This window comes from Fukomys damarensis, unplaced genomic scaffold (genome assembly GCF_012274545.1).
Source record: "Fukomys damarensis isolate Sample0158 unplaced genomic scaffold, DMR_v1.0_HiC HiC_scaffold_4, whole genome shotgun sequence".
In the NCBI taxonomy this organism is placed as follows: Eukaryota; Metazoa; Chordata; class Mammalia; order Rodentia; family Bathyergidae; genus Fukomys; species Fukomys damarensis.
The window spans coordinates 53,014,754-53,028,344 of NW_022900916.1; the positions used below are offsets into that span (position 1 = coordinate 53,014,754).

At 34.1% G+C, this 13,591-nt stretch overlaps 1 protein-coding gene across 1 annotated transcript in view; it reads left to right on the forward strand.

The window, feature by feature from the left end:
* The window catches only part of Vwde (von Willebrand factor D and EGF domains), a 46,284-nt gene extending 32,915 nt beyond the window's left edge, over positions 1–13,369 (forward strand). The window contains exons 16-25 of the mRNA XM_033758240.1: positions 346–483; positions 3,176–3,307; positions 3,819–4,385; positions 5,633–5,728; positions 5,810–5,905; positions 7,171–7,266; positions 7,906–8,001; positions 9,206–9,301; positions 13,002–13,097; positions 13,192–13,369. Of these exons, the coding sequence (XP_033614131.1) occupies positions 346–483; positions 3,176–3,307; positions 3,819–4,385; positions 5,633–5,728; positions 5,810–5,905; positions 7,171–7,266; positions 7,906–8,001; positions 9,206–9,301; positions 13,002–13,097; positions 13,192–13,322 (1,544 nt within the window). The 3' untranslated portion in view covers positions 13,323–13,369. The remainder of the gene's footprint in view (positions 1–345; positions 484–3,175; positions 3,308–3,818; positions 4,386–5,632; positions 5,729–5,809; positions 5,906–7,170; positions 7,267–7,905; positions 8,002–9,205; positions 9,302–13,001; positions 13,098–13,191) is intronic.
* Positions 13,370–13,591: the final 222 nt, after the last annotated feature.

Consider the following 13,591-nt stretch of genomic DNA (forward strand, 5'->3'; position numbering starts at 1 on the left):
TAAGCAGATAACTATCATAAACATTGTTTTTCCAAAGATCCCTGAGCTTTTAATCAAAGAACACCTTTCTTCTGTGATATGATATTATTTTGTCTTAAATATTAATAGACTTTTAAATCATCTTATGTATAGGAAAAGTCTTATACACTTTAAATGTTGGGTTAAATATTAACTGGAATCTAATTAATGACTATATTTGATTATATAGCACATATTAAAAGCAGCACATTCTTTTGAATATAATTTATAACAGTTCTATGTGGGTTAAGAATTATAAAAAGCTGATTAGACATATACCATATTTCAAACTAAATAATTTGAATGCTTGATCTATACTTCATATAGGTATAAACTGCCAGGAAGATGTTGATGATTGTGAGTCTGAGCCTTGCTTTCCAGGAACAGGTTGCCTCAATACCTTTGGATCCTATCACTGTGGTCCCTGTCCAAAAGGATTTCATGGTGATGGGAAAATATGTCACGGTAAAAGTTCCTATATTCTGCTGCATTTAACTACTCCCGTCACTCAGTTCTCTTTTATTCATGTGTCATTCAGTGTGTCCGCATTTAGAGTTGTTTATGGAAAGCAGATGCAGAGAATGGAGAGATGTATCGATATGTCCTCCAACTCCTTAGGTGAGAATGTAATAGCATGGAGTATAACTAGTAATCTCATAATACAATAGAGTATTCTGTACCTTTGTAAAGGAATATCTAGAGGAAGTAGCATGAATACTATACAAAGCATGGCATCTACCTGGAGGGATAATAACAGCCTTTAAAAGAAAATGTTTACATTATATTAGACATACAAGAAATGTATCTGATGTAGCAGATTGAGGGAGAGAAAAGCAGTTCAGGTGGAAGGAATAGCAAAGGATGAGACCTATATGGCAGACATCACAAGACACCTTGGGAACTTTGAGCAATTCATTTTCCCAGATTAAATTTAGAGAGAAAGACAACAGGAAGACCATGAAGAGCTCCTTATAATTTTGAAACAGGAGAGAAACGTAGTAAGGTTTACATCTGAGAAAGTTTATTTAAATAATGTAAAGATAGAACACTTATGGATAAGGAACTGTGCAAATCTGAAGGTGAGAATAAAATTTAAAACTGTATCTCAAAAGTATGGGAAAAATGAAGATATTTTGCCCTGAAGTGAGAGGTTAAATGAAAGATACTAAAGAAGCAAAGAGATGATAATTAATGGTTGGGGTAAGTTAGCCTCATAAGGGAAAGAAAATTGTTAAATTTCAGACACTTGATTGGGTGCGTGGAATGGGCATTCACATCGCTAGGGACTGCCCCCCAAAGTTCAGATTTTGAACTATGTAGCTATACATGGCATAAGGAAGTAATTAAGGTTAAAAGTGTGAAGGGTGGAGCCCTGATCCAATAGGATTACTATCTTTTAAGAGAAGGCACCGGAGAGACCTCCTGTCATGTGAGGATTTACTGAGAAAGTGATCAACTCCAATAAATAAAGGGGGTGTTCAAAACTCAAACATACCAGTGCCTTGATCTTGAATTTCAAGCCTCCAGAACAATGAAAAAATAGCTTTACGTTCATTCACCCAGGCTACTGAGCTAACACATGCAGTGGAAGGAATGTTTTTAGAAGAGAATGACGATAACTCAGTTTGAGCACAAGAAGAGTGGAAGGACTGTGCTATCCGCATGAAGCTCGAGAGAGGACTGAAAGACACCGTTCTTACCATCATCAGCCACCAAATAAAACTGCACAGGGTGAACACAAATGCAGAAAGGGACAAAAATTTTGTAGGCATCAATACTTTTAAAAGGAAAAAGCAGATATCAAAAAACTTTATCTGACATAACTGAATGTGATCCTGTTTTGATGAAGACTGTATACCACCTTTTCCTGCTTGACACTGGACCTGTCTAGAACTGAGATCACAAGTAGGAGCACAGGGCAGAAATATAAGGGAATTTCCTACTCTGTCAGCTGTTTGCATTTTCCCCTCAGTGTCCAGTTCCTCATATTTACCCCTTCCACTCTATGGCAAACGTCCCTCTTTTCCAAACAGTCCTATTTCTCAATAAAACCTCTATCCAGTGAATTTATAGAAAGAAAGCAAATGAAACAAATCCCAATACTCATGACTGACTAAGAGACTAAGAGGATTCTTAACATTGTCAGGGTAATTTGTGTATTTTAGGAATAACCAAAAAAAAAAAAAAAAGGAAATTTGGTAGTTTGCATTTTCCCCTCAGTGTCCAGTTCCTCATATTTACCCCTTCCACTCTATGGCAAACGTCCCTCTTTTCCAAACAGTCCTATTTCTCAATAAAACCTCTATCCAGTGAATTTATAGAAAGAAAGCAAATGAAACAAATCCCAATACTCATGACTGACTAAGAGACTAAGAGGATTCTTAACATTGTCAGGGTAATTTGTGTATTTTAGGAATAACCAAAAAAAAAAAAAAAAAGGAAATTTTGGTTTCTAGTGGTTTGATAGGCAACAAAGTTGAAGAATATTAACATAAATGAAGCACAGTTTTCATTATTGAGGTTGCTGTTAACTGCGTAGGGAAAGGGAATCACCCATAAGGATCACTAGTATGACGGACAAAGTGCTGTGGACAAATTCAGATGGACAAAATCGGTAGGAGTGTGTGAGTGACCCTGAAGAAAAGTCTGTCCATCAACTTGGGCTTCTGTAAGGGAATGCCACAGCCTGAGGGACTCAAATAACAGAAATTTATTTTCTCACAGTTCTGGTGGCTGCAAGTTCATGATCAAGGTGTTCATTTGGTTGGCTTTGGGTGAAACCTTCCTGGCTTGCAGATGGCTGCCTCTACATTGGACCTGTCTTCTATGTGTTTTTCTAGTTTCTTTTCCTTTTCTTAGAAGGCCAACAGTTCTCCTGGATAAGGAGCCTAGTCTTCTGACTTTGTGTAACCTTAATTAGCTTCTTAAAGCTCCAGTCTCTAAATACAGCCACATTTAGGGTTAGGTCTTCAATGAATCAGTTTTGAGGCACACAATTTCATGCATACCAGAGCGTCTTCTGAAGAGATGATATCTGAAGTGGTTCTCTAATCTAAATTGCAAAGAGTTCAATCTAAATGATGTGTTTACTATATGTTCTTATTCATGATGCTTTGATTTTATAAGAATTTTAACTCTAATTTTTATGCACTCACAGTTGAAACACAAATTTTAAATGAATTTACTACACGGACTCTGATTATCCCAAGATCTGACAGAAATGTAATTAAGAAGGAGGGTACCAAACAAGGAGAGAACCATGTTAAGCCAATGAACAGAAATGCCTCTAGTAAGTAAAGGTCTTAGCATAAATCTAGTGAAAATACTTTCAATTTATTTTCCGCAAAATCAACACAATCATTCCTCAGGTATCTTCACTTTCAGAAAAATTGTCTGAACATTATATGTTCCAGTTTAAATTTTATTTTTTTCTTGTTGATTTATTGAATACTTCATCTTAGATTCTAGAAAATGTATTTTGTAACATAAATGAATAAAGAATAGCATCATGTAAGGCAATGTCAGACAATCTCATTAATTATTGTTCTTTAACTTTTATACTAGGTAACATTCTATGTTCTCTTGTTTACTTGAGTAGGTTGTAATAACGTTGAAGGCAGGAACAATTTCATAACTTCTTATTCATAGCTTCTAGCCTGGCTCTTAGTATAGTTGTAGCTGTGGACAGTGTAGTGTAGTTGTAGACACTAAATGAAGGAATGAGTTACTTAGTGCCAAACATTTGGTGAGAACAGAATGAAATTATTGGTTAAACTTTCTATTTCTTTCTGCTTGTATAGGTCTCAATTCTCAGTTACCATCAACAGAGCATTCACTAATTGGTGAAAACTTTACCTACAGTCCTGCTATTATCAAAAAGTTCCTAAAGAACCTAATGAACATCTCCTATTTGTCACTACAATCAGTTACAACTCCAACGGATAATTCGCAGATGGTTGTTTCCCATCACATAACAGATTTTGAATATGCAGATCATGTTGTCAGTGCAAATTCCAGTCTGGAAAAGTCAGAAATTCCTATGACCAGCAATAATTCATTAAACTTTAATCCGCATGTTTCTAATGAACTAAAAGATGTTATCCACAGTACCATCCAAACAGAGGCAAGAGGCTACAATTCTCAAATTAATAATTCTTCCCAAAATTACACACAAGCTAAGGATGAGTTTGCAATATCAGATACTACAGCAGTCACTATTTTGCCGGAAAAGTTTGGATTAACCAAAACGTCAACTTGTGCTGATAAGCCTTGCTTTCTTGGTGTTTCCTGTGTGTCGACCACAGATGACCACTTCAGATGTGGACGCTGCCCCTTGGGATATTATGGAGATGGTATCACTTGCAGAGGTACTATGAGCATCCGTCACAAGACTCAAAGAAAACTGTAGTTTTAGCTCAAATAACTAAGAGAATATGCTTTTTTACTTGCTAATTTCTATTGATTTTATTTAGGTCATCATCTTTTGAAAAAAAAGCAAAAGTGGGATTTCTGAGTTACTTTTTAAGATGTTCATATTATATACTATTAAAACGATATAGTATATACTATAAATATAGTAAGTACCTAATATGTTGCATATTCTGTACAAACACAGTATAGGCTGCGGTTTTTTAAAAATTTTTTCCTCATTTTACAAGGAGAGGCTATCGCTAAACAGCTAAAGTGATCAAACAAGGATATGAATTTAGGTCTGATTAATGTTTGGTCTGGTTCCTCTTAGTTCACAATACTACTTTAAATTACTAATTCTGGGATATTTGCTCATTTTCATAAATTTAAGTGTCTCTATCATTGCTCCAACTTGAGATTAACAAGTTTTGATTCATTTTAATATTGCTTATAATTTCACAATCACCAGCATTGCTTTTCTGATGCAAATCAAAGTTTTGGCTTTGAAAACATATAAACTCTATTTTTTTGTTGTTTGTTTAGTTATTGTTATTGCTTTATTACTGTGTTTTGTTTTATGTTTTTGTTTGAGAACAAAATTAAGCAAGAAAGCTGTTGGAGTATTCTGGTATTCCTACTATTACCTAAAGAAACTGTATTGGTAGGAATATCAATAATAATTTTCAATGCCTATGTGTTCATCATACAAAATTCCTTATTTTCAACAAATTTTAAAATTTCATGCAGTTCAATTACCTCAGAGAGTGTTACAAGCACAATGGACTACATCAGGGTGTCTAAAACTATTAACCTACTAGTTTACGACATCTTCCTGGCTTTTTAGTCTTTGAAATTCTGAATGTTCCTGTCATTCATCAATATTTAGATGATTATATCTGAAACTTCATTTCCTTATGAAAAAAGACTTTGCAATCCCATGTGTATTTAGCTGCTGTCTCCAATGTTACGTACTATTACGGAAATAATTATCACATATGGTACTTCCTAGTCTAGTGGCCATTTTCCTCAGCCATTTTAATAGTAAATAAAGCAAATTTACAGAACAAATTATGGTTAAATGCAGTGGTTGTTGTTGAAAACAATATTAAAAAAACTCAACTTTCAAAAAAATTAACTTTATTATAACTCAATTTAAGAAACCTGTATTTGGTATAATGCAGTCATTTTGCCTTGATTTTTGCAGCCATTTGTAGACACCCATGTGGAAAAGGCAGGGAGTGTGTTGCACCAAACACATGCAAATGTAAGCCTGGCTATGCTGGTTCTAACTGCCAAACTGGTAGGTACAACATTCGTCACTTGTATAGTGAATTTCACTTGATATTTGATATTTCTAAACCAGGGGCTCTATTTTTCACAGCTGTATGTCACCCCGCTTGCAGAAACCATGGAAAATGTGTTAAGCCTGGCATTTGTGAATGTCTTCCAGGATACGGTGGAGCAACCTGTGATGAAGGTGATGATTCAAATTAAAAATTATCTACCAGGCTTAAGATTAGACATTTTCTCTTTTAAACATTTTAAAAGCTCTTTGGTTTTATTGCATATATATTAATATGTATTCATTAATGTTGACACAAGAGTCTATGCTTTTGAACGTTCACTAAAAATAATTTTAGAAGGTTGAAAATGTGAATTTCAGAAATCTGAGCTCCAAAGAGCAATGGTTTATCTTTGGTAAAGTTTTATATTTTGGTAAAATTATTTTCTGAAATTCACTTATAAGGTATTATATCCCTAGAAATATTTTGTCCTCAAGCAAAAGGTTCTTATCAAGAATTATTCCAAGATGAGAACCAAGACCTGTCACGTAAAGGCACAAGATCCCAATGATGAATGCAACTGTACTGTGTACCTAAAATGTACCAATAAACTCAGCGAGGAAAAAAAAATTATTCCAAGAAAGTATTAAATGTAAAATAATTAGAATTTATAAGGTACGAAGAGGCTTGAATAATGATTTTCAAAATATGTCTATGATCATATAAATAATATTGCTTTGGCTGAAATATTGTGAAAAAATTATGAACTTTTTTGTTAAAGAGTTTTTAAAGGAATATATTTTTAAGCAGTCCCCATAATTATGAATAAAATGAGAGTTTTTAAAATTTTTGATGACAAGTAAACTATTGATTAACATATTAAACCAGGTGTGGTAGGTCACGCCTCTAATCCCAGACTTGGGAGGCTGAGTCAGGAGGATCACTGTGAGTTCAAAACCATCCCGGGCTACATAGAGAGTTCCAGGGTAGTTTGAACTACATAGTACGACCCTGACTTAAAAAACAAACAAAGCCACAAATTAATATAGGGTGAATTAACAAAAATATTCACCATCAGAAACATATAAAAGTAACTGTGAAAGCACAGAAAAATTCTATTTGTAGAATAGGAATTCATAAGTCCCCGAGTTACTTTTCAGAAGACACCAACAGTTACATATTTCCATTCAATTAATCAAAGTTCTTGTAAGATCTTTTTACACATCTATGTGAGTTGTGTTTTCTAGGTTTCTTTTATAACCAAAACATGCTGGTCACTGGTGTTTCAAAAGTGTGAATCTACATAGTTAGTCCATAGAACTAAATTGTGTAATATTGGAGAACTGAGATCATTATAAATTGTTCTTAGAGCAAAGCTTGTGCCTGTGCTTCCTCAATATAAGTTGATTTTAATTTAAATTATCATTAACCAACTTAATGATACAATCTGTGTCTGCAGCATTCTGCAACCCACCTTGTCAACATGGTGGCATGTGTCTGCCTGGCAATCTCTGCACTTGTGCATATGGCTTTGTAGGACCAAGATGTGAAACAAGTGAGCAAAACTTTCATTCTCTCTCTCTCTTTTTTTTGGTACCGGGGATCAAACTTGGGCCCTTAAGCTTACAAAGCAGGCACCGGAACCCCTGAGCCAAATCCCTGGCACACTTTCATTCTCTTTTGATGAGTTAATGGCTTTAATGCTAAATGGAATGAACCCAAACCTTAAGTAAAGAACACACGTTCATAACTTATGATGACAGTTACCAACCTAGACAGCACTGGGAATGACCATGGGTGACCAGTACTAAGAATTTGGTTCTCAGAATGATTTCTCTCCTTGACCCTAGCCATAACCTTTTCTTTGAGATATCAGGGACTCAAATTTGTTCATGAACATATATGCATTTAATTTGATTACTTTCATCAGAAATGTAATTTCTCCCAAGGATCAATCCTTGCTTACAATTTGGCTCAATTATTTTCTACTTTCTTCATCTCTTAATAAGAAAATAATTGAACCTAAAAATTGGAGAGCATTTAAAGCCAAACTATATAGTATGTTTTATTCTTCTTTCTTATCTTATTCATTGGCTGATGTGATTGGCAGTTAGCAACTAGCTAGGTAATAGCCAACAATATGACCATTTGACACCTGATTTACCTTAATTTTACTTTTATTCTGTGATCCCAGTGATTTGTAACAGACACTGTGAAAATGGAGGTGAATGTCTTGCACCAGATGTTTGCCAGTGCAAGCCTGGCTGGTATGGACCTACCTGTAACACAGGTAAAATAACTATTTTCAATGAAATTGTCAACCTAAATAATTTAAAATGTGCCAGTCATCTAAAGACTTATATTTGCAAAACAAAACTGATCCGACATGCGAAGTATGTAACTGTCATTTCAAATCTTACATTTTCATTTTTTTATCTTCTTATATTGGGCCAAACAATACTACAGCTTTATTATTATCCTATCCAGACAATTTTTTTAAGCTTTTGTAGTTCCCTCATCTATTTACTTTGGGTGGACACAGACTTCCTTTCTGTTTTGCATTTTCCAGGTTTCTTTCAAGTATTTTTATCACAACACATTCTGTTTACTGATTTCTAAGTAATTCTGAGTAGTTAACTGCAACTTCATAATTATGTATGCCATTTATTTATCACATTGTCAGACTTCTTTAGCAGTTGTGTTTGCAATTACTCATGTTTAATCTAATTGTTATATATTGTTTCTGAATGAAAATTCAACATTTGTAGCTTGTCAATTATATACAAAGAATGATGCAAAGAGAAACAAAGATTAATGTGGTTTTTGCCCTTGTTTCAAGTAGCACATCACTAATGAAGGAGAAATGAGATACAATTATTATAAAAAGAGCTATGAGACAGGTTGGTTTATAATAAATTATGTAATTGAAACACAATTCCTTGGAAGCAAAGAGAAAAGTAATTGGCAAGCAGAATTTGGAAGAAAACAGTATTCGTGTGCTTGTTGGAGAACTGGTAAAATCTAGGTTAAAAATAGAACTGAAATGCCTTTCAATGCGAAACAAAGGTCAGAAACAAAATGAAAGAATTTTTTAGAGTATACTAGAGTTGAAATGTCCCTATATTTGGAAAGGAGAAAAAGACATATGAATTTATGAACATAGGTATTTGAGCTGGTTACAAACTATGCTACCAGAGTTATTAAATTAAATAGTCTCCTTTTACAATCTTTTTTGTTCATCTTACCCATGGCTTTCTGAATTTGAATTCCACTTCCACATTCTTAGTGTAGTATTACTTAATAGAAATATTTTCAAAGAATTTACTTAGATGCTTTCCCTTATTTGGCAAAGTCCAATTAATCATAGGTTATGGATTTTACTTATAGTAAAAATAAAATATTTCATTATTCATCCTTTTTATTTCTGTTCAACTTTCATTTGTAAAATAATAGAACACTTATGGCTTCTTTCTTTCTTTTGTGCTGTTCATCAGCTTTGTGTGACCCCGTTTGCCTCAATGGTGGTTCCTGCTACAAACCCAACACTTGCCTCTGTCCACATGGATTCTTTGGTGCACAATGTCAGAATGGTAATTATTTTTATTTATAAGTAAAATAGGCAAATGAGACGCTACATCTCAGTAGAGCTTTGAGTGAATGCAAAATAAGTATCAAAGTGGAAGATGCTATCTGTCTTTTCTCTCTATTTCTTGTTGATATTATAGGTATGGTCACCAAATGATATCATCATGCACATGTATTAGAGTTATCATGTAAATGGTTATATTTATTTCACTGTGTTAGGCTCACAAGTTTGACATTTGTCTGTACAATTTTGCAGAACCAAGATATGAAAAAAACTAAGCAAAGGTCTCTTATAGTTATAGTGGTGACATTCTTGTTACCTTCACAGCAAAGATTGTGATTTGTGATCAATGTGTTGTCTATTATTATCTTGTAATTGCTCTAGTTTCATTAAATATTTATAAAGAGTCATCTATGCACAGCACTGTGCAAGGTTATGGGGAAACAGAAAGAGGAACTATTTTCCCTATTTGTGGCCCATTATTTTAATACCATCTCCTGTACAATTAATTCAGACTGATTGTATCAGAATAATGGTAATGTCTTGAAGGGGACATTATAGGTTTGAGTTAATACAAATAAATTAAATTCATAAAGTATTTCTGCATCTATCTATTTTTGTTTCATTAAATGTAGAGTTTTAGTATAGAATGTATCAGAACATCATAATTTAATTCCTAAAAGTTGTACTTTCCTTACCATAATATTTTGATTTATAAATACGTTTTCTTTATTTGGAGGCATGCTAGGATTCTTAGGATAGGATTGAGCAGAGAATCAACCAACATGCCATCAAACACAAGCTAGACAAACATAGGGAATGAGTTTCTTTAATTCAGACTTCTGACAAGGAGCCAATTTGCAAAATGGAAAGGAATAAAGACTAAATTAAACCAAATCTTAGAAATGAAGAGATTGCCTAAATCCATTCTGAACAATAAATATAGTTTAGTTTTGAGCGGAGAAAGTAAAGAGGAAAATGAAAAGTCTGCATCTGCCATGCTTCTTCAAATGGTGAAGGACATAGTAATAATAGGTCTCAAAAATATATGTGGACTATGTTACTGTAGAAAGAAGGGAATCATGCTGGAGATTTAGCTCAGTGGTGCTGCTGCATGCCTCAAAAGTGCAAGGTCCAGAGTTCTGTCCCTGGTACCAAAAAAAAAAAAGAGGAAAAAGGGAATCTCTAAACTACTAAGTTCAACTAAAAGTTTTCTATTGAACACTTCTTCTTAAGGGCCAGGAAACAGGTTGTTGTGAGGAGAAAGCAGATTTTGGAATCAGTCCCTATGACTTCCTACCCAGTTTACCCTTCGGAAATTTGCTGTAAGTCTTCAGGCCTTAGAATTCAGCCCTCAAGTTTTCAAATTTGATCTAGACAGCGTTAGATCCCTTCCCTTGGGGAACTCTAATGAGGGGAAGGGAAGTTGGCACACTTGTGAAAAGCAAGTGAATAAATTTTAGTCAGAATATGTTTCAAAGTAAGTTGGAGGAACATATTCTGTGTGTACTTATAGAAATTTCAAGGAAAAAGAAATTAAAACCACAATATGAATAAACTACTTTTTAAGCAAGAAAAGTTTGAAATGTATACCTGAATAAATGTATAAATATACCTTCTAATTTCCTTCACCTCTGAAAATCCCTGTTACCTTGGTTCACTTTGGAGTTTGTTGGGATAGCCTTCTGAGGCCTGTAGAATCCTGTGCGAGGGTTTGTTTTCTCCTAAAATTCCCTTTCCAGTGTGTGATTATCAGTGGATGGCAAAACTCAAATTTTATTCTCTTTATAGTTATTGTTTTAATTATACAGACTTTTGTGTAAATGTAATGTTTATCTCTACACTTACATTTTTTGTGAATAATTCTTAACTATACAAAGTTACCCACCATAAACAAATTTGTTTTTTCTTTTTAATTTTAATTTTCTAACTATAGGCATTTGTTATGGTGTTTTTTGTCATGGAAAGGCTTTTTTCTAATAAATATAAATGATCTTAAATTGTGTAAAGAATAAGGAGTATAAAATGTAAGGGCATTTCATTACTAGTAAAAGTAAGGCATACCTCAGTTTGTAATCATCTGAATCGAGGTATTTTGTTAGCCAGTGTTCAAAATCTCAGTGGCCAGCAATAAGCATTTATTTCCATTATGCATAGACCTTACAGATTAGCTGGACTGGGCCCTAGAATGTTTCACCTGTCTCTTCCTCGGTACACCAGCATTTATATGGAGCATGACATTCTCAAGTAAACAGGAGAGCAAGAAGACAAGACAAATTATACTGTATATATAAATTTTCTTGCATCTTGTTGACTCACAGGCCATTGGTCAAATTAAATCACATGACACAAAATAGAAACAACTTTACAACGAAATAAACTCCACTGGAGGTGGAGGGGAGGGGACACAGTCAAATGGAAAAGGGCATGATTGGAAAGAAGGGTAAAAAAAATGGGAACAGTAATCAGTAATTCAACCTAACTTCATTTAACATGTAAACACAAATTATTGTCACAGTTTTTCCCCATTCTTAATGAAGTTTGTTGAATAAATGCTTTCTTAAAAGCTATCGATAAAATGTTACAAAGACTCAAGCATGAACCAAGGAAAGTTCATCTTAACATAGTAATTATCCATTGCTAAAATAATCCAGTTATATTGTTTTTATATGTGCTATATTTTTACTTACAAATCCATTTGAAATCAGTGGAATTTTTTTTTACAGTGCTTGGAAATGAAGAAAGCAACTACTAATGAGAGCCATTATATCAAGCTCTGTCACCAAAACCTATTAATTTGAAATTAGTTTTTAAAATACAAATAAAATCCATTTTAAATTCATCGGGAGAGAAAATTTTTAAACTTTCAAATAGGTTAGCCTGTGTAATTAAAAAGAAAATACCGCATTTAGGGGCCTGGGTGTAGCTCAGTGGTAAAGTGTACAAGAACCTCACTTCCTTGTCTAGTACCAAAAACAAACAAACAAGCAAAATGCTAACATTTAATTTTTATATATGGAAGAAAGATGAAGCAATAATAAGTCTCTTATGAAGATGACAAATATTAACATCTGAATTCCAAGGAACAGAATTATATAAACAGAGGATACTAGTAACATGAATTCTGAATATCTACTAAATATTCCAAATAGAGCCAAGGATTTATTGTTAAAAACCTTTACCAAAAAGCCATAGAAATTGATCATATAAAACTGCCTCATGACCTCAGTATGTATTTAAGAGTTAACTTAAAAATATTTTCTCATACTTTCATGGCATCATGAGAAAAATTGTTGAGATATTTCTAATTTCCAAAAGGGCAAATAAATTCTTATTTTGAGCTAGGATTTGACTTATATGCACGGTTTTTGTTCCGACTATTTCATGCCTTACTTCACAGTGTGGTGAGACATGAGTTATGGTGTATAGTATGTGCGCTGTGAGAGCAAAGACTCCATTTGTTATGAACACTTCACCAATACATTTCGAATTGTGCTACCCCACTAGCAGATTATGGCTATAGCACTGTATTTTATGATTAAGAAAGAGTAGTTTTAATGACCTGCAGTTGTGATCTTTCATTTTAATAGCATATCCCTCTGCCTTATGGCTCCATAGATAACAAGCACAAAATACAGTCAATATATAATATTTAGTAACTGACTATGTAATATTCACACGTGGCTGCCATGTGTTCTTTTTAGCTGTCTGTCACCCTCCCTGTAAGAATGGTGGCCTCTGCATGAGAAATAACGTATGCATCTGTCAGGAAGCATACACTGGTAGGAGGTGCCAAAAAAGTAAGTCACCACTAAAATTATTTACCAACTATAGGCAAGGCAAGCACAAAACTGTTGCTGTCTAAGAGCTGATGTTTCATGCTTTTACTTCAAGGCATCTGTGATCCTATGTGCATGAATGGAGGAAAATGCGTGAGACCAAACATTTGCTCTTGCCCTTCCGGTTGGAGTGGGAAACAGTGCAGCACACGTAAGAATACTCTTAAAGTGCTAACGGCTAAGTGAAATGAAGCAGACACAGAAGGTTAAACATCACATGCTTTCCCTCATATGACAAACCCAAAGTATGAATAATTTAAAGAGCAACATAAAAGATAGATGACAGCTAATAGGGAGATAAGGCTACATGGGAGAGGAGTAGGATCTGGGTATGGGAGGAGACAAGCTGCAAAAGAAAGGAACGGGAAGTACGGAGGATCAAAATGTGATAGGTGTTTATGTACCAGTTCCCCACGATGAATGTGTTTGTTATGTATCACAAGCATATACTAATT